The sequence below is a fragment of the Perognathus longimembris genome, chromosome 15 (assembly GCF_023159225.1).
Source record: "Perognathus longimembris pacificus isolate PPM17 chromosome 15, ASM2315922v1, whole genome shotgun sequence".
Classification (NCBI taxonomy): domain Eukaryota; kingdom Metazoa; phylum Chordata; class Mammalia; order Rodentia; family Heteromyidae; genus Perognathus; species Perognathus longimembris.
The window spans coordinates 8,739,821-8,760,478 of NC_063175.1; the positions used below are offsets into that span (position 1 = coordinate 8,739,821).

At 41.4% G+C, this 20,658-nt stretch overlaps 1 protein-coding gene and 1 non-coding gene across 3 annotated transcripts in view; both read left to right on the plus strand.

Annotated features, from left to right (window-relative positions):
• Positions 1–11,911, plus strand: part of Fam210a (family with sequence similarity 210 member A) — a 29,648-nt gene extending 17,737 nt beyond the window's left edge. Inside the window, exons 2-4 of one of the 2 annotated variants that reach the window (XM_048363768.1) lie at positions 4,435–4,945; positions 9,333–9,444; positions 10,717–11,911. In XM_048363768.1, coding sequence (XP_048219725.1) covers positions 4,470–4,945; positions 9,333–9,444; positions 10,717–10,947 — 819 coding nt within the window. In that variant the 5' untranslated portion in view covers positions 4,435–4,469 and the 3' untranslated portion in view covers positions 10,948–11,911. The remainder of the gene's footprint in view (positions 1–4,434; positions 4,946–9,332; positions 9,445–10,716) is intronic. The other variant, XM_048363767.1, reaches the window with a different exon arrangement.
• LOC125364351 lies at positions 8,613–8,742 on the plus strand. The gene has a single exon (XR_007213504.1). It is a non-coding gene; the product is annotated as a small nucleolar RNA SNORA40 (small nucleolar RNA).
• Positions 11,912–20,658: the final 8,747 nt, after the last annotated feature.

Below are 20,658 nucleotides of genomic sequence, written 5' to 3' on the forward strand. Positions count from 1 at the left end.
AGCTCTGGCTCTTTTCATTGTGGGGAAACAATCTAAGTTTCTTCTGTGAAGCAAAAACACCGCTGTTCTGCAACTCTCGTAACTGGGCCCCCTGCCTGTGATTTCTATACAACTTCCCATTTCTTGTGTTGCTGTGTCCTTAGTGATGAAACCCACTGGAGATTTCCACTCACTCTTTCCCCTTGCCTGTGAAGTCTGGCCAAGGAACTTGGTTGTGGCTCCCAATGCACTTTACTCCAAATCTGTGTCACAGCCTTCCTGTTTCTCCTCCAAGTGTTAGTGTCACTTTGAAATGTCTTAAAACACATTAACTCTGTGGGTTTTATAATCTCAGCTATCTTCAGTAGTATTATTTTATTAACATTTTTTTCTAAACTCAGTTTGAGGACCCTAGCTAGAATTTCTTGGATCTCTGCATCTGTCTTGTCTTTGTTTTGTCCTTCTCACCTCACCATTTCTTTGTTATAGATCTTCTTGAGTTGCCTCTCTACAATACTAATTCAGAGAGGTTGATTACTGTATTTGGGAACTGAAGGAATAGGAAGATTTATGAATAACTTTTCTGTAGTGTTTTATCTTGGGCTATTTAGGCTCCAAAGAAGGCATATGTGGAGTTTATGGGGTTGGGTGTTTTTTTTCTTTGTTTGTTTTTTGCAGTACGTGTTCTTTGCACTTGCTAGGCAAAATACTACCACTTATCTATATTCCCAGTCCCCATCTTTGTGTCAAGTGGATTGATGGCAAAAAAAGTAGATGAAGGAAGAATAGGGTCCTGATTTGACTGTTAGTAAATAGACAGGTGAAGAAGGGAAACTAGAATGATAGTCTCTAAGTGCTAGCTACTTAACATACTTGTTTTCATTGATTAACATAAATACCATGATGAAAGTGTCATAACCTTACTTAAGGGATGAAGAGAAAAGCTCAGAAAGGGCCAGTAAGTACCCTAGTAAGTCTGAGAGCATATCCTGCTTTTTATTTTTGTCAAGTGTCAAGTGAAAGGAAGTAGGTGACATTGGGGCTGCTGAATATAGAGGCTAGTCTTATATTATCACATGCCATAATAACATAAACTAGGAACTTTGATCCTCTGAAAAGAAAGTTAAATATTTTGTGTCAATGAATATACTTTATTAGTAATGTTTTTAATTTGTTTTTTTGTGCCTGTCCCGGGGCTTGACCTCCAGGCCTGGGTGCTGGTCCCTGAGCTTTTTTGCTCAAGGCTAGAGCTCCATTTTTGGCTTTTTTGGTAGTGAATCAGAGATAAAAGTCTCACAGACTTTACTGCCTAGGCTGGTGATCTATTTTTTTTTTTTTAATGGTCCACTTAGCATTTTAACGTGGTTATGAAACTCAGTGAATGTATTGAAATTCCATAGGAATTCGCTAGGGGGCATGATGTGACCTTTTTAAAAATTGTTTTGAGGTCCGTGTATTTGCTGTGCTTCTGATTAATAGGTATGGCAACTACTCAATACCATTTGTCTTACTATAAAAATGGGGAAAATGATTAGTCTAGCAAATAAAATCTAATGATATTGTTTAAAAAATTGTTTTGAGGAATTTGAACTTAACAGTGACTCCTACTTGACACAGCTTATTTATGTGATCCACTTCTGGTATTAGCCTCAAAAGCAGAAACAAAATAATAGGTGGAAGGAAATGGATTCTGTGATAGAAATGAACTTGAAGCTATCACAGTTATCGAAGAGCAAGGTGGCTAGGGGCCCAGAAATTGCTGTCAACAAATGAACTTGAAGGGAATAGATATTCTTAATTTCATGAAAGATGAAAATTTTGGTTGCCTCTTTCATGACGTTCAGAGAGCTTAGTTAGGCCTTTTGTTCTGTTTCAGCCTGATGAATTGTTTACTTTTTTGTCCTATGCTGCAGATTAAGGTTTTACTAATGTCAATATTATATTTGACAAAATATGCTTTTAATTTTTGAGAGAAGTTTTAGGTTTTAAAAAAAAGCACTTAGTAGACATGTAACAACAGGCATCCATCCTTACAGTATATAGCATAGCTGTGCTAATGCCTACGTGCTACCCATCATCATTCATTCTTCCCCGCCCTCCAGCCCACGGCAGCCATCTTCTTGCGTGATTTTTTTTTTTCCTGGGTGGAGGCTTGAACTCAGGGCCCAGATGCTGTTCCTGAGTTTTTTTGTTCGACTAGTGCTCTAGCACTTGAGCCACAGGTCTACTTCTGTTTTTTTTGGTAGTTAGTTGGAGATAAGAGTCTCCCTGTCTTTCCTGACGAGGCTATCTTTGAACTATGATCCTCAGATCTCAGACTCCTGAGTAGCTAGGATTATCGGCATGAGCTACTAGCACCTAATATTAACTCTTTTTTAACAAGCCAGGTGCTGGTGGCTCATGCCTGTAATCCTAGCTACTCAAGATGAAGAGATCAGAGAAACATAATTTGAAGCAAAAAAACCCCAAAACATCCTGTTTCAATTAGGTAATAATTCCAACCAAGCTGAGTAGAAAAGGTTGGAGGCATGACTCAAGCAGTACCTGCCTAGCAAACATGAATCCCTGAGTCCAAATCCCAATACAAAGAAACATTAAAAAAGAGAGAGAGAGAGAGAGAATCTGCTGGGCACTGGTGGCTCACACCTGTAATCCAAACTACTCAGAAGGCTGACAATCTGTGGATCGTGGTTCAAAGCCAGCCCAGGCAGGAAAATCTCTGAGGCTCTCTGATCTCCAGTTAACCACCAGAAAACAAAGTAGTAGAGCACTAGCCTTGAGCAGAAAAATTTAGGGACAGTGCCCAGGCACTAAGTTCAAGCCCCATGACTGAAAAAAATGTAATCACAGTAAGAGAATCATTCTCAACATGTTAGGTAAGATAGTTGTGCGGATTGGGATGGAAGTAGGATACAGGGACTTAACTTACTGTGTAGTTATGGTTCTCAGTATTCCATTTACCATGGGGAAACCAGAGTCAAGGAAGCTAAATAGTTTGTTCATAATGCCTTAACTCATTTCAGTCTATCTTACTTCAGAGTTCATAGGTTTTGAGTTGCCCCCCCCCCTTTTTTTTATTAACATGTATTAGCGATACTTCATGTTCTTTTGTTTTGTATTGTTTTTGTTGCCAGTACTGGGCCTTGGACTCACGGCCTGAGCACTGTCCCTGGCTTCTTTTTGCTCAAGGCTAGCACTCTACCACTTGAGCCACAGTGCCACTTCCGGCTTTTTTCTGTATATGTGGTGCTGAGGAATCGAACCCAGGGCTTCATGTATACGAGGCGAGCACTTTACCACTAGGCCATATTCCCAGCCCACTTCATGTTCTTTTGAAGTTACATTTTATTGCCTTTGTTAAAAAAAAGTTTTTATACTGGAAAAGTATCTTGTCACTCTTGTTTTTTTATTTTGTTTGCTTTGGTTTTTGAGACAGGGTCCTCCTTTGTAACATACACTGCTTCCAACTTGGAGTTTTTCTGCCTGTGGCAGAAATATCTTGTCTTTCTTAATTCTACACTGATGCCCAAATGATAAGACATCATTGAACATTGGTTTCTTCTACTGTCTTGATTTGTGGAGAAAGGCAAGATAAAATACCAGGCTAGCTCTTGTCATTCTTCAGTTACATATGTGATTTACAGTCTGATAAAATGTAGTCTTCAGGCTTTAGAGGATAGATGGTACTGATATAAGATACTCATTCTTCACAGCTATGATAGTGTCTAACTTGAGTGATGCTCAGTAGTTTACAGAGAGAGCACTTTGATATCAGAGTACCAACCCTGTGAAATAATCCTCGTTTTACTACTGGACTTTGGACTTGAAGTCTGAAAGGAAACTGCATAGAATGCCCCAAAGCACCTTGACCAAGATCTATGCTACATTGCTTCTGTGTACAATAATAGGGGCCCTACATATATCCCCTTTTTTAGTTATAGTGGAATTGTACAATCAATGCCTTAAAGCTGTGTACCTTAATATAAATTCCTCTAAATTGGGTAGCAGTATCTGTTTTTTTACTTCCTAATGGCTAATGATAATTTTTATTATTGTTATTTGTTGTTGTTGTTGTTCCTGGGTGCTCTGTCCCTGAGTTTTTTCCTCTCAAGGTTAGCACTCTATCACACTTCATCATTGGAGCCACAGCGCCACTTCTGGCCCTTTCTGAGTAATTTATTGGAGATAAGGATCTTACAGACTTTCCTGCCTGGGCTGGCTTTGAACTGCGTTCCTCAGATCTCAGCCTCCTGAGTAGTTAGGATTACAGGCATAAGCCAGCAAGCACCCAGCTTATTTATTTTTGTTGTTATAAAGATGATGTACAGAGAGGTTACAGTTACATAAGTCAGTACATTTCTTTTTGGACAGTGTCACACCTTCCCTTGGTAATTTTTAAATGGATTGATTTAAAATGGAAATCTATATAATGTACCAATTTTTTTTTTAATCCAGTCTCTAGAAGCTGAAATCTACCACCATCTTTCAAAATGCAATGGAACCTACTACGGACTATTTCTCGGCTGGCCCACAGAACATACTGGGAACCACAGAAAGCTGGTCTCTTTGGACACTACCAGAATGTAAAGGGAACATTGCTTTTGTATAGTGCCGAGTCCAAAGTGTTTGGGGTACACTACTCTCAAGAGCAGTGGCTGCACCTGTCTACTGCCCAGTGCCTTGCAAAGGAACAGAAGCCATTGGATGCTCAGCCTCTGCGGCCAAGGATCCTTCACCACAAAGGATGGGAACAGGATGCTTCATCCAAGAGGGCTTTATCGTCTAGTGCCACACCCCAAGGAACTCCTTCTGAAAAAAAGGAAGAGACTGATCCTTTACAAGACAAATCTATTAGCCTTTATCAGCGATTTAAGAAAACCTTTAGACAGTATGGGAAAGTTTTGATTCCTGTGCATCTAGTAACTTCCGGTATTTGGTTTGGGACATTTTACTATGCAGCCATAAAGTAAGTTTTTGCTTGGTTGACTCCTTTCTGTGTTTTATGACATTGTTAATCTTTTAAATTATACTAACAATAGACTTATTTTTTTCTAATGCTTTAGTGTATTGTAGGGAATTGTGTAGGGAATAACCATTTTCCATAATTTTTTTCACATTTTAATAAAACAGCTAACATTTGCTTACTGCGTTCAGACATTCTGCTTAGCTTTTAAACTGTCGTCTCATTTAATCCTCACAGAGGCTAAATGAAGTAAGTAACCCTGTTTTTCCTATGATGCATGAGGAAATAGCTTAGGCATGGGAAATTGAAATGGCCTCAGCTGGCAGGAGGTACTTCTGCATGCACCTGTAGGTGGGCCTGTTTTCGGAGTGGAGACCCTCTGAGACTCTCTTTACTGCTGTCAGTATCTGCACACACAGGCAGCCTTGAAAGAAGATACCAGGTGTCGAAATTTGCCAATATTGTGAGTTCAGTACTTATGTGTTAGAATGTTTTTAAATGTAAATGCTGCCTGTTTCACTGGATGTATGATTTGGGTGGGAAATTTACAAGCTACATTTTGCCAAAGTCTAGGTACTATCTTTTGTGAATGCAAAACTGAACTAGTTGCAGACTTAGGTGCAGTTCTCACTCGCATAAATGTCATGGTAAGGCCTTTCGTTGTGGTCAAAAGTGGTGATCAGACATGGGTCTGGAGGCCTAGCCTCCTAGTATTGTGGAATGTAATATTTCAAAATGCATCTTTCTTGTTAAATTTAGCTCCTCTTTTTTAAGGTAAGTTATAATGATCACCTTAGGGAGCAGAAGTCTTAGCAGTTCTGCCCAACAGGGCTGGCCTAGGGGGTGATTTGGGCATTGTGTAGCCAATGTTAGTGACTTTACTGCCTCCAACCAGTGAGCACAGAATTATATACTTTCCACAGTCTGCTGATTTCTTAGTGTTTGACTATGTTTAACAGTTTGAAAGGCATTCATAAGATACAGTACATGTAGCTCACAGAAATGAAGTGCACCCCCAAAGATGGTGGAAGAGACTACTCTTCTTGCTAAACCTGAGTCCCAGATGTTACTCTCTGTGTGTGTGTGTGTGTGTGTCTATGTCTCTCTCTCTCTCCCTCCCTCCCTCCTCTCTCTCTTTGTCTTTTTCTCTTTCTTTCTCTTTCCCTCCCTCTCTGTTTCTCTCTTTTTCTTTCTCCATCTCTCCCTCCATCCTTCCATCCCTTTCTTCCTTCCTCTGACAGCCTTTGGACTTGAACCTCAGGGCCTGGGTGCTGTTCTTGAGGGTTTTCTGCTCAAGACTAGTATTCTACTACTTGAGCCACAGCTCCAGTTCCAGATTTTTGGAACTTAATTGGAGAAGAGTCTTTCCTGCCTTGGGCTGTCTTTGGACCTCAATCCTCAGATCTCACCCTCTTGAGTAGCTAGGATTACAGGAGTGAACTACCAGCTCTTGGCTGACATTCTAAGAGACTTGACCTTGTGCTGTTGATGCTGTTCTGTTCTTCATATCTTTCCATTATATTCCTTTTATTTGTTTATTTATGTCCTTCATTGTGTTTTATTTTCTTTAAGAACTTATCTTTCCCAGCATGAGATGCTTCTGTGTGCCCTTTTTGGAATTATGTCTTTGTTTATGATAGACACTTTTTGGGCATGTTTAGTAGTTATAGTCTTCAAAAGTGCTCTCAGCTTTTTTGACAGAATGTGAAATTGTGCACCATTTTATATAGAAGTTTTTATAGTCATTCAGCCCTGCTCTTTTATGTTTAACTTTCTAGATATTTATTAAGTTTTCTGTTTTGAGCCATTGAAGATTCTTAAGACTCAATTTTGTGGAAGACATAAGCAATAGTTCCTTCTGACCTTAGGGAAACCAAAGATTTTAGTTACTTTATGAAATTCTTATTTGCATTCTTCTTTTACTTCCTTGCCACCTTTGGTAGACAAGTTTTGTTACATCACATTTCTTCAGTGTACCTGTTTCTTCCATGGTCATCTTCTGTGGTGCTCTATGAAATGCATCTTTCTTAATTTTGTTCCTCCGTTTTCTATAAGCCATTTGTATAAGACAAACACAGTAGTAGGGCTGTCCAATTAATTAATTAATTTGGTGCTGGTAACTAGAATTTGAACTCAGGGCCTTGCGCTCTTGTCTTTTTGTTCAACATTAGTTAATTCTCTTCCACTTGAGCCACAGCTCTACTTCATGCTTTTTTCTGATGAATTGGAGATAAGAGTCTCACAGACTTTTCCACCCAGGTTGGCTTTGAACTGGAATCCTCAGATCTCAATCTTCTGAGTAGCTAGGATTCTAAGCATGAGCCACTGTACAAGCAGCTTTAAAACCCATGTCCTTCCATCATCAAAACTTGCTCTTGGGTTGTCAGCTTTGACTCGGTGGGCCGTCCTTTTGACAGCCTTCCATCGCTGCTTTGTGTGACTTGGTGGGCCATTGTGCTGCTTCCTGAACTTTCTTCCTTAATGGTTTGAATAGACTAATATTTCAAAAACTGAAAGCTGATTTTTTTAATATATAGCAGTTTATTAAACTGCAATTTAAAAAATAAACATGCAGCATTGAGAAGCTGATATTTTCTGGGTGAAGACTTAATCTCAAGAAATACTTAGAAGAGGGCTGGGGATATGGCCTAGTGGCAAGAATGCTTGCCTCCTATACATGAAGCCCTGGGTTCAATTCCCCAGCACCACATAAACAGAAAACAGCCAGAAGTGGCGCTGTGGCTCAAGTGGCAGAGCCTTGAGCAAAAACAAGCCAGGGACAGTGCTCAGGCCCAGAATCCAAGCCCAGGACTGGCAAAAAAAAAAAAGAAAAAAAGAAATACTTAGAAGAGAGAGCTCATAGGAGAACGAGAACCAGTGTCAGCCTCCTCAGCCAGGCAGAAGGAGCATTATTCCCTGTGAAATGACTTTAGTATAAAAAGGAGTTGACTGAATTGGACACTAGTTTTCTATCCAGCTAACAGACTAGTTATAACTTTTTATATTTTGTCTTAACTGGGGAAAGTTCTCTTTTGCTTGCTAGTTGCCTATTTACCGTTAAAAGAAAGAGGGAGAAATTCTTTGTAGCTGGAAGGATGAACATTTGACATCCAACTGCATTAGTTACTGTAACAACCAGCACTGCGGTCATCAAAAAACTGGCCTAGACCCCTCAGATAACCTTGTGAAGAAAGACATCCTGCTTTACTTCCAACACGAGGTGCACGAAGCATTTCCAGGGAAACAAATGAGAGAAAAATATAACAGAGGTACCAGTTTAGGAACATTTAATACAGATTTTGTATTACATACACCATACACTCTTATGCATGTTAAATACCCTGAATGTGATGATATAATTAGTTTATGTAGGTGAATGATCTGGTTTTGATTTAGAAGTACAGGAGTGCAATATTGCAAAACCCACAATGAAAAAGATAATGCAGAATCTGAAAATAAAGTCCCAGGTTTCTGGCTCAGCTTGAAAAAAAAAACAACTCACTGCTTTCCTTCCCTTCAAGAATCTGTTTCAGTTTATAGTATTTGTTCTTTAATTGTCTTTTAAATCTGAGTATAGAATCGAAATATTCTTTTTAAAATTTTGCCAAACCAACAATCACTTATTCTTTGCTTGATAACACAGTAGTAAAGGTAAAATGTACCTTGTTTTAGCACTTGTGTGTCTGTCTTTGTTTAATTTGTAACAAAGCCTTGCAGACAGGTGCAAACAGTAAATCCTCTTTTGCAACCCAGAACTCATTGTTGAGTATGAGATTTTGGTACATGTAAGAAGGAATATGCTTCCTACAACAGTTGGCAATGTAGGGGTTTGTTAACTCACACAGGTTGGCTCTGAGAATAAAGCTTACGTAAACATTTTTAAAAATACCTTGTTTATGCAATAATATAGCTTAATGTGCAGCTTAAAGCTAAAAGTTGTAGGCCTTAAAATGTGAATTAGATCATCCTAAAGAAGTCGTGCTTGGATGAACAAGTGAAGATCAGGTAAGTGGTTCTGATCCTTCTCTTAAGATTACCTAAAGCCCTTAGCTTTGCCTGGTGAATGCTTCTCCTTTCTAACTACATGAATAGGATGCCACTTGCAGATGGTGACAGTGACACCAATTGTATATCATACTTCTAGGAAAGTGCTAATGAAATTCAAGTACTTGATGACTCAGAATCAACTCAGACACACTTTTTGTGTTTTTTCTTTTTTGCTTTTCTTGAGACAAGGCTTTACTGTGTAGCACGAGCTAGCCTCATATTCCTGACCTGCTGGGCAAATAGAATTTACTAGTGCAAATGTTTGGATCTGAGTGCTTTCAGATAGACTATTGACAATACCCTTAAGAGTGTGTTTATTGGTAACTTTGTGTTTCTTTCACAGAGGTGTGAATGTCATCCCTTTCCTAGAGCTCCTTGGGTTACCTGACAGTGTAGTAGACATCCTGAAAAACTCCCAGAGTGGAAATGCCCTGACGGCATACGCCATGTTTAAGGTGGGTGCCGCTGCAGGCTCCTCTCTTCACATTAGCCATTGCTTGCGACTCCCCACATCTCCTGTTAGCACTTGATAGTTTTTGGTACATAAACCATTGTAGTTCATCTTTTATATGTCCCGTGACTAAAATGAGGTTATAAGATTTTGAAGTTTAAATAAAATGATGACTTTCTGAAGAAATGCCAATTGGTCAGAATCACTGTTAGACCTGTGTATGAGACTTGTATATTCCAAGATTGTAGTCATATTTTTGACATTTCATTGATATTCTTACATTTTCCTCAGTCAGATCCCCATAATACTTTGCTTGTTAATGAAATTTAGCATTATTTAGCGGTTTATAATAGTTCCTATCTTTTCTCAGCAAGTACGATACTGAGGTCTAATTAATCTCTCTGATCCCGAGCTCCCGGGAATTCAGGCTTCTCTTTGTATTTCCAGTGGGCCTGCTGTGGTGTGGTATAGGTGTATAGGTGAGACAGGGCTCCGTAGGCCTTGGGGAAGCTGTGCTGAGGCTAACAGACCAGCCGCATTTCTCCCCTCTCACAGCCCTCTTTGGGATAGGAATTATGGCAGTTCCTCAGATAGAACAGCAAACAGATACTTTGTTTCCTCAAGGCACCTCCAAAATGAGGCATAGTGGGTGATAGCTGGGTACACTGGCAACAGGCTTTACTTACAGCAACTCGGACCTTTCACAATTGCTTTTAGCAACCTCGTCTCTCATTGGGTTTTAGTAATTACATCTCTAGTCAGGCTACAGCAGATCTGTCAAGTGCATTGCTTTTTACAGTGTGGCCTCACAGAAGCTGCCTGCGGGGGTTCTAGGCCCTGCGGATTGTGGCAAGAAGGAAGGACATAGTTTGGAAGAGTCAGAGGAAAATAGTTCAGCAGTAGAGCAGAGCTGAGTCCGGCAAAGAAATATGTGCCCTTGTTACATTTGAAAAACTTTAGCTCTGGTTTAGCCCTAGGTAGAAGCAAGTGCACCTGTGTTAATGTTAATGGTACCGCATCCTCTTTCTGCTGTCTGAGTAGCAGACTCAATAGCTAGCAGCTGGCCAAAGACTTCAGTGGTATCAGCCGTGAAAATGCTGAGATTCTGGATCACATTGTCTGAGAACAGAACCTCATGAAATAACTTTGCAAAGGAAGGAAAAGTAGTGTTACTGCAGTAGCCTTGTCAAACAATAAAGTAATATGCTGGTGCGTAACAAGAATTTAAATTTCAACTCAAGTGTTCCTTGTTCATCTGCCTGCTTGCTTATTTAAGATTGCAACACCTGCCCGCTACACTGTGACCTTGGGAGGAACGTCCTTTACCGTCAAGTATTTGAGAAGCCGTGGCTATATGTCGACCCCGCCGCCTGTCAAGGAGTATTTGCAGGACAGGATGGAAGAGACCAAGGAGCTCATCACCGAGAAAATGGAAGAGACAAAGGATAGACTCACTGGGAAATTACAAGAAACCAAAGAAAAAGTTTCTCTTAAGAAAAAAGTGTAACAGTGTGCCCTAATTAACAAGCTATAGAAATCCCCTGCACTTTAACCCTCTAGAGTCTTTGGGCAAAGACACATTCTCATTACTTTTTTGGTTAGTTGACAATTATATCAGTTCTCTAGGGGTTAATGAAATAAGATAACCCTTTTAAAAGTTAAATCACCAGAAAAATTGTGGGGTTTTTTGTTTTGATTTTTAAGAAGAGAGCCCCGTGTAACAATTTTACGTCAGTGGTAGCAATAAGCAGTGGCTAATATCTTCACTGTCAGGTTGTTATTTTTTCCCAGGTCTTCAGAATCAAATTTGCTTTATTTTTTGGGCTGTAGCCTGAGCAGACTAGGTCATCTCTTGGAATAACTGTGGCCTGAAGACAAGACAGGCTGCTAATACCAGATCTGTTTCTAAGTTACTGATGAAGATTGTGACTGTATTCAGTTCTCTGGGTGGAAGCAGACTTGGACCGTCTGGGTGCTTAGTTCTTTCCATGACAAAGCATCTCACATAACCTATCCATTCAGATAGAGACCTTATATGAAGAAAGTTGAAGAAAAATTTAACCATATGTATGTAAATACTATGTACTGGTTACACATAAATGAAATTGAACCCTTTAAAATGATTTTTATCTAAAGCTTGTCAAAAATCACATTTTCTACAGCAAATAAGCAGCCATTGGTCCCTTTCAAGCTTGTGGTAGTGAGTGCAGAACATCAGATGATCTTGTTACTCATTTGTGTTCCCTTTAGCTAATCTCTTAGGCGAAGTGTGAAGGTTTTATAAAGTTGATTATGGTTTAATAGTGACAAGCCAGTGAAGGTCTGAAGCGCATGGAGGGAGCCAGTGCTGTCCTTGAGGAGTACGGACCTCCTTGCACACCAGCTACTTCCCGGTAGCTTTGTCTCACTGATAATGTTGATTTCAGTATGGAATCCATCTTAAAATAATGGCTGCTGCTTTTTATATTATATTGAAAGGAAATCTTGCTGAGTGTCCTACTTGATAATTATCTGCTTGGAATGAATCAGTTGTGAGATAGGCAAGTGACTATGATCATGGAGTACATTCGTGCGTGTTTCTCTAGCAGCCCTTCCTTTCCTTCCAACCCTTGGGTTGACATTGGAGGAGGAAGTGACCTCTCTTTGGTGGTTATTGTATTGGTTTGGCTGCTACAAGAGAATGGCAGAGACCTTGCTACACAGCTGTCCTGCCTGATCCTTGGCAGGACTCTCTATCAATATTTAAAGAATAGTTCCAAGGGGAAAAAGTTTTTTACATCAAATAATCACTATAGTGAAACACTTTTTAAATGCATATGACTGGCATCTTTTCTCTCCTGGGTGGTGGAGCGTTGTGACGAGAGAATCTGTGTGTCTGCTCTTTGTTGGGGTATGATTGTCTCTTGCTGCAGAGGCCTCCACACTGCTTCACATTGAAGGCACAGTTCAAATCTAAACACACATAACACATTTTAGCATGCTTACTCAGATACTAAGCCCTGAAATATTAATGATTTTTTAAACTAGTTGGGACTGTGTGTTTAAATCTGAATTCTTTCTTAAATCAGAATTCTTTCTCCTAAACCAATTACTTTCCTTTAATTGCATAGGACATATTGTCTAACAGAGATGAATTGGGAGCTCTTAGATGTTACTAATACTTCTGAGACTAAGATTTACTTTTTCTCTTCTCTTGTTCAGTCCATGTGAGTTTTGTCACCAGTATCATAATTGGGTTGTGTTTACCCAGTTATAGAAAATAAGTGCTGCTTGTGTATACCTCAAAAACAGTAAAAAAAAAAAAAAAAAAATGGAGACTTGAGAGCTTGTGTTGTCATTATTTGGCATTGGGAATTATGTGACAGGGTTGTTGCCAATGTATTGCTAACCTGGTCTTTAGAGTGTTAGTGATAGCAGGGTGACAGATTAAAGAGTGTAGAAAGTATATACTGCATTATCATTTGTTCTATGTAATGAGCCTGGTTTCATTTGCCAGCCTTATTCCTCTGTGAGCCTTATTAAGTTTTCACACATTTAGAGTATGTTCCAATCAATCTCACCCCAAAACCAACCTTTTGAAGTACCTTAAAACAGTTGTATTTGGGAAATAAGATTATGACTTAAAAATTATCTTGTGTTTATTTTTGGTCATAGGATGTGCCTCTACTCTCCCTTGCAAAAGGACTGTATTCTTTATGTTCAGGGTGAAATGGAGCTGTGGCTGTCTTGTTTCTGTGACCTCAGAAATCCTGGGATTTTTAAACGTCTTCATAATTTGGGCAGAGGGTTTTGAAGAAAAGAAGCTGTATTAAATATAGTAAGCTGCTTTTTTAGTTCTTTCTACTAGATTCATGTGTTCAGGGATTAACACATAAACCAAGCTACCATAAGAAATAATGATAATAACATGGCCAGAAGGTAGAGAAAGTGTTTGCGTAAGGGAGGCAGGACAAGTGAGTTGTTTTTCCGAAGTTAAAATCACTTTTTGAAACTTGTTTTTGTGATACTATTTTTCCGATGTATTTAAGCCCTCTGGAAGGCACTTGCCATGGGAATGGAGATGTGGTCCTGTTTGTTATGGCTTATTTTCGGAGAAGAGGCCCTTCCTTTATTTCAGAGGCTCAAATGGAAACCTCCATTACTGTTTGCATGCTTCTTTGCCAGCTACCGGTTGGCATTAAGAGCTTGCTGCTAAGCTGACTTGCGTAGCACCACAATGCACACAGAGTCTAGGGAGGGTCCAGGGATGGCCACAGAGCAAGCGGTTCTTTGTTCGTTCTGCACGTGGTAATGCGCTCGTTTTCTGTTGGCTTGTCATGTGACGTGCCTGCTTGCCATCAAGTGTATTTCAAAAGATGCCACACCTGAAGGGACAACAGGGTTCGTTAGGCCTCCTACCTCCCTCATGGCCTGGCCCTCTTGACAGAACTTTCTTCTGTGCTTCAAGCTTGTTACTCACAATTAAGAAATAAGTAAGTCGTTTCCCTCTGAGATTCTTACTTTGAGGCTTCTGCTTCAAGTTTGTTCATTCTAACAGTTAAGGCAAGAGTGTGAACGTCGTGTTTCTCCTGGGTTAGGCTTTGAAAGTCAAACTATTCCCTGTCCATAAGTGATAGTCATCAACAGTTATTACAGAGCTTAATTATCCTGTGGCAATTATTTAACTATTTTGGTAAGAGCCGTTTTTCTCAGTGGAAAGCATGTGTCCCCGGTTCCGGAGCCCTGGCGGGCAGAGTGTGGCAGTAAGTGTGCTCTCCATTCTGAGCACTTGTTGGGTGTCCTGGAGGAGAAGTGCAAGGCAGCTGGGTGTGCTGCTTAGAGCGGGGCCACACCCTGCCAAACAGTCCCTGAGAACAGAACCGAGGGAGGGCAGTTAAATATCCCACCTGCTCCAAATAGCTCCTTAACTCTCAAGAAAGCAGGGAATAAATGGAACTGTTGCTTGTCTTTTTTCCTCTGCCTGTATTTTCCTTTTCTAAGTTGTAGCCAGTTTCAGTGTTGGAAAAGCATCAGAGAAGTGGCAGCAGAAGGTGGCAGGTGCGCAGGGCAGGTGTCCGATGTCTGCTTGCTGTGTCTGCGGCACTGGCATGAGGCCCAGGTGTGGCATGTTTAACTCCTTAAACCCGATTTGGGTCTTCTAAGAAAACACAGCAGTTTCTGTGTGCATGTCTGTCAGCCTTTACCTTGTCTGTGGCTCCGAGAGCTGGATTCGAGATTCTCTGATGGCAGCAGGCACTTACAACTTTGTCTTGTTGAGTTTGAGTCCATACTTTCTTTGGACACTTGTTAGTGACTTTGATGTCACAGTGGCTTTGCTAAGCCGGTCCTCGTGGGCTTGGTCGCCCCATGCTCTGTCAACATGAACTTTTTATGCCCTTGGAACAGCAGAGGCAGGATGTGATGGCATGCAGTTTGCCTGCCCTCCTTACTCCTTCTAATCTCGAAATAAGAGACAAGTCTGTGTTTCCTCTAAAAGTTAAAAACATTCCCAAATATCTACAAAACTGAATGCCGCTCTGCTGAGAAACCCAGACTTCCTGGCTGCATTGTTTTGGAAATATTTTTGGTTGAGTTTTTGTTTCTTTTTCCAGTCACAACTCAAACCCCAGGCTTAATGTACTATAGAATTGAGACATTTAGTGGGCTTGTTAGAACACAGCTGAGCATTTCCACATCCAGTTAGGTACTGGTCCTCTCATCCAGCACTAAAAGAAGGTGTACGAGCAGGTATGCCAGGCCTGCTCCAGGCCATCTGGACTTCACTTTTGGAGATAGAGCCATTTCATCAGCTTATTAATTCATAATCTATACCGGCATCCTGGTGCCTTTCATTCTTTAGCTTTTAACTTAACTTCGTTCTTTTAGACTCTGCTTTCCTGGACCTAGAGTGACCAGAGACAGTCACTGTTCTGGGACTGCAGCTCCTGACTCTGGGAAGGAAACGTTTCTTAGGTCTCACATGCCATCTCACGCTCCCGTTTGCCTGGGATGGGCAGGAGAGGTGCAGCCAGTCCCTTGCTGTCCTTTCTCACAGTCTGTCTGAACTTGGCAGTTAGGTAGCTGTTTTCACATAACTGACCTCAGTAATTAAATCTAGCATCTGTACAGCTAGAGAAGATGAGATATTTCACACATCCAAGCAAGTTGTTTGACCTCAGGAAATTCCGAGTTCAGGGTGAGTTTGTTGTTTCCTGTTGCTCATCTGTAGGCCAAACAACAGTCATGGTATCTGAGTCTATGTCTCTGGCATACTTGGAGTCAGCTCAGATTGGAATTTTCCATTTCGTTTCTGCTAATCTGAAATATCCGAAGTCGCAGAAGCTAGCCTGTGTGGAAAGTTCTAGTGCAGAGTTCATGGTATCCCTGGCTAAGAATTACTAGGCTTCACAAGAATATAGAAGTTGCACAGTAAGTCCCATGAACACCCTAAGCCAGAACCTAGGCTGAGCTGTACTGTACTCTTGCGTTTCTGGGAAATCAGGACCCATTTCAGTATTCTCACTACAGTGAAGCAAAGAGAAACGCTGGTGCTTCCCATGCTTCAGCAGCTGGGCCGCACAACACGGGCAGCAGTGCCCTCCACTGCCCACGCGGTCATGCTGTGCCTCTAGGGACCACATCCACAGGCCTGTAGAGAGACAGCACGGGAGCTCTGTCCATCCCTGCTGTGCGGCTCTGCCCACTGCTTCATGGTGGGACCCACTGGGGCCCGCAGCTACTCCCTATGGGTGCTGAGGGCTCTGGTCTCGTCCCCTGTCGCTTGACCAAAACATTTGCCAAGGGAGATGAGCAGATGGTGAGGGAATGAATGTCCATCTGCACTTTGGATCGGCAGGAGGCCAGGTGTCTGCGCGTGGTCCAGAAGGCCGCTGTGAGAGGGGGTGCACACCGACTTGTCAGCAGGTCCACCAGCAGTATGAGGGGCCCCTGGGGCTGCTTCACACCCAACCTGGACATATGCACAGAAAATTCGGGAACAAAGCCCAAGCCCACACCACCCATTGCCCCCACTTCCTTTATGAAAAGAAACCAGGCAATAGAAGGCAGCAAGAGGGAAAATTATATTGAATCTTTGTTCCTCCCAAATAAACCCTTTTGGAGTTTTCCCATTTATTTCTAGGACTATCAAACTCCACCCACTAGATCCCAATGTCTTCATGGATAAAAATGACGATGCTGCCATCCAAGATGAGGGGGTAGAAGAAGCTTGTCTTAGAACTATAAGGAGGACGTGTTGGCCTAATGGCCCTTGACACTGAGAGCATGCATGTCTCAGTTCTCCCCGCTGGGACGAGGTCCGAGTGGCTGTCACTGGAGTGGGAGCACGGTGGGCAAGGAGGAGGCATGCGTGGCAAGGGTGATTTCCAGTCCACCCTATTGGAGTCAGATGTGTTTTAAGGTGAGTCTGGAACAGACAGCTCTAGAATTAACAGCAGCTGTTCCTAAGGAACTGTTTGGCAAGCATGCCACTTCTCTTTTACAGGGGAAATGTAAAGCCAGCACCCAGCAAGGACATTGATCACTTGAAGTGAAGCTGTTTGAGCCACTGGGCCCGAGTCCTGTGCTGCCCTGTTAGGTGTACACAGGAGACATCCAGGAAGCCAAAGGACCTCAAAACCCAGATCCCCAAATGGAGCTCCCTTTACCTAGGCGTAGCCTGGGCTTGTCTTCGCATGGGGCAGACAGGGCTGGGGTAGACTAGGTAAGGCGGTCTCTGTGTATGTGTGTACTTTTTGGGGAAGTCTTTTGGCAGTGTGTAGTTTTAGTCACTATTGGGTTGTATTCACGTGGTTAAAATGGCAGCTTTTGTGGTTCTGATCTTTTTCTTTTGAGGTTCTGATCTTTTTCTTTTGAAAGTGAGTATAAAGTAGGGTGAATGAAGTTTTCGTTTTTAAGACAAGCTAGTCTTGATAGAAATGTAGCTTTACTTTTGGACCGCTGTCTTAAAATGTACATTTTAATTTGAGTCCATGTAAGCCAAACATTAAGACAATATAATGGGGGAAATCTAATTACCATGTTGTAAGAACTGACTCATGTATACTGTTAAACACAAGGAGTACCAGAGGGAAGCAGAAACGGCCTCATAGACCGAGCCACTGTGCAGGTGGCCCTTTGAAAGGACTTGGTGTTCTGCCTCAGGCCTTTTCTGGAGTACAGAATGTGCTTGGGGTTCAGTCACTGTGGTTTGCAAGAGACAGGCCTGCAGCCCCCTTCCCCCCACCCACTGTGGAGCTGGGGTCCCAGCCTCTGCCCTTCCAGGGGCTCAGAGCACAGTGATGCCAACTGCCTCCAGAATGGCGTCTCAGCTGTCATCTCACCCTGTCCTGCTTCCCCCGAGACCCCCAGATTCTTGACTGGGCCTTTGCACCCAGGTAACCAGGTAGACTCCCAACATGGAATTTCTGTTAAAGAGAAAGGTGTCGTGAACAATCTGAGGTCATTCTCTCAGCAGCTGAATTTAGAGATTTCAGAATCAGCCAGAATGGAGTGTTTATTATACCATCATTGAAGGGAAGAAATCCTCTTCTTGTTGCTCACTTCCTTTTTAGAGTTCTAATAATTGTAAACTCAGTCTAAAATGAGTGTTAAGAATAGAATGTTGGACTTCCCATTTATTCATTATACAGGTGTACAGAAATGCATCAGACCACTGCATAGTCTGGTGAGGGTGTGGGGGAGGCATCAGTCCTCTGGAATCCACTTACTTGAAGCCTAAGTGTAATCTGAGTCTCTCAGTGTAGGAAATGTAGTTTGAAAACCTCCATTGCCAAAGGATTTAGAACAAATGCCTGTCCCATTGTTGAAGAGCTGTTGTCAAGAGACTTCATATTAGGGCAGAGTCGAGTTGGCAGGCCGTGTGGCAGTCATCCTAAGGCCCACTGTTCTCTTGGAGGCTCCTCCCTCATGCCTGAGAAGAGAACTCTATGATGTGGTCCAAGCCACAATTGTTTATAAAAGACTAGGAAGTCTTTCTGAAAAGGCAGAGTGCTGCACAACTGACAGGGAACCAAGAGCGCCGTCTGGCAAAGGTGCGGCTCGTGGCATGGCGCTCAGCATGTGCAAGACTCGGGGTTCCACCACAGAAAATGAAATAGTGTTTCTCTGAGATAGGTCATAAATACACCTGTTATTCCATATAATTCTAGGTGTGGTGCCTAAAAGATGAGCAGAACGAGAATAAACATATCACAGATTATTTTTAATGATTTGTGCTATGATTTGACCATGGCATTAAGAACAAGCAGAAAAAACCTGAATTCATAGCTAACAAACAGTACTTGTACAATTACATCTTCCTTCAAAAGTATTGCAGTTACAAACCTGAGGTCTACAGTCTACATATTGTTGCTCAGGTGAAAGAGGCAGATAAACAACCGTTGGGAATCTTGTTCTGTCTGTATGTAACAGGAAATTATGTTGAAAAGAAGCATCAGTGGTTGTTAAAAAGCAAAAAATTTAAAAAAGACTTATTGACTTGATTATCATAGCTCACAAAGATTGAAAAGTTCAAATATGGTATTTTTAGTAGGCTGCTTTATAATAAAAACTAAAAACTGAATAGTTATTGTACATATTTTAAAGCAGTATATAATATTGTACAGTACTATAGTATTGTACATATTTTTAAACAAGTATACGATTTGAAAGTGAATTTTGAAAGTCGTGAAATAAAAATTAGCAATATACCCATAGGCATGTTAAACAGAAGGAGGATTGTGGACAGGAAGCAGTGATTGGCCGTATGTCTTACTGTCTCTTGAGTCCAGTACGTTCTTACACTCACCAGTTCTCCCACGAGTGTTTGGAGTTGTTTCAGACAGGGATCGGTAGGGCCTCAGGATACAGCCTGCAGTGGACAGTGGCACTGTGACCCAGGAGATACCCGCTTTCCACAGCCCTTTCAGTGAGGTACGAAAGAGAGGGCTGACATAGCCCTTCGGATGCACTTAGAGTCATTTTCAGATTAAGTTTAATTGGTAACTTAGTGATTTAGGGTTAAGGAGACGATCCTGTTGTGATTTTTCAAATTCAAAATGTTCCACAAAACAAAGACTCTGGAAATTTTTTAGATTATGATCTAATACTATGAATTACTAAACGAAGTATGGATCAGATAGGCAGAATTCCATAGATTGCCTTTTATCAGCACTTTGTACTCACAGTGGTTTTCATTGACTGTTATAAGCCTGCTTTTTCCTTTACAAAAACCAACTAATGCTTAAAGAAAAATGCAGAGATGATAATTGGAAAAAACTGACCTGAAAGAGCAGTATGTCTTAACATGCAATTTCAAATGCAATCTCTGGGCTGGGATGTTGTCAAGCAGAGCGCTTGTCTAGCATGCACAAGGCCTGGGTTCAATCCCAGCACACCCCATCTTCTCCAGAAAAGTACATAATCTCTAACAGTAGAAACCTCGTTGGCTTTGGGGTCAGGGCTACCCTACTGGGTACCAGCAGGAATGAATTTAAGACTTTCAATTGGCTTATCAGCCAGTTCTCTTGATAACTCAGCCAAACATGTTTCCTACCAGTGGGTTTGATTTTTCTGAGGCTCTGCCTCCCTACGGATTCCTTCAGTTCATTGGCTCCACAGCTTCAGGTGGGAGAAAAAGGCACAGGGAGACTTGGGACACAAATGGTCACAAATGCCCCTGAAGCTGAACAGAGTCCCCATACCAGTCTGCCAGCGCCATGATGTCTGCCTTCCTAATAAGAAACATCCACACTTGTCACTGAGGCCTGACCCCTTTGTTGCATGGCAGGAAGTTATTTCCACACCAAGCAGGGTGAACTGGCCCACTAAAACACAGCTACCACCTGTCCACTTGGAGTAGTTGGTAAAGTGATTAAAATTAAAAACATCTAGTGGGAATTTTTTTAACTTAAAATATTTTCACAGCAAAGATACAACTCTCAGTTGCTGTGTACGCTGGTCTTAAACTGCTGCTTGTTCATTCAGACTTCTTTTTCCCTTGTGTTACAATATTGGTATTTCATAGGAAAATAAACTACGTAGACTTTATCTGTATGCATTCATTTGCAAATTTCCTTACAAAAGAGGATGAAGCACATAGGCATTCACAAATTCTATGCCATTTCTGTTAAAATTGTTACCTATACATTATATTACAGTATCAACAGTTTTTGTTCTACCCATTGGGTAGGATATGTGCATAATATATTCAACTTATATACAGCACCTTACAAATAAA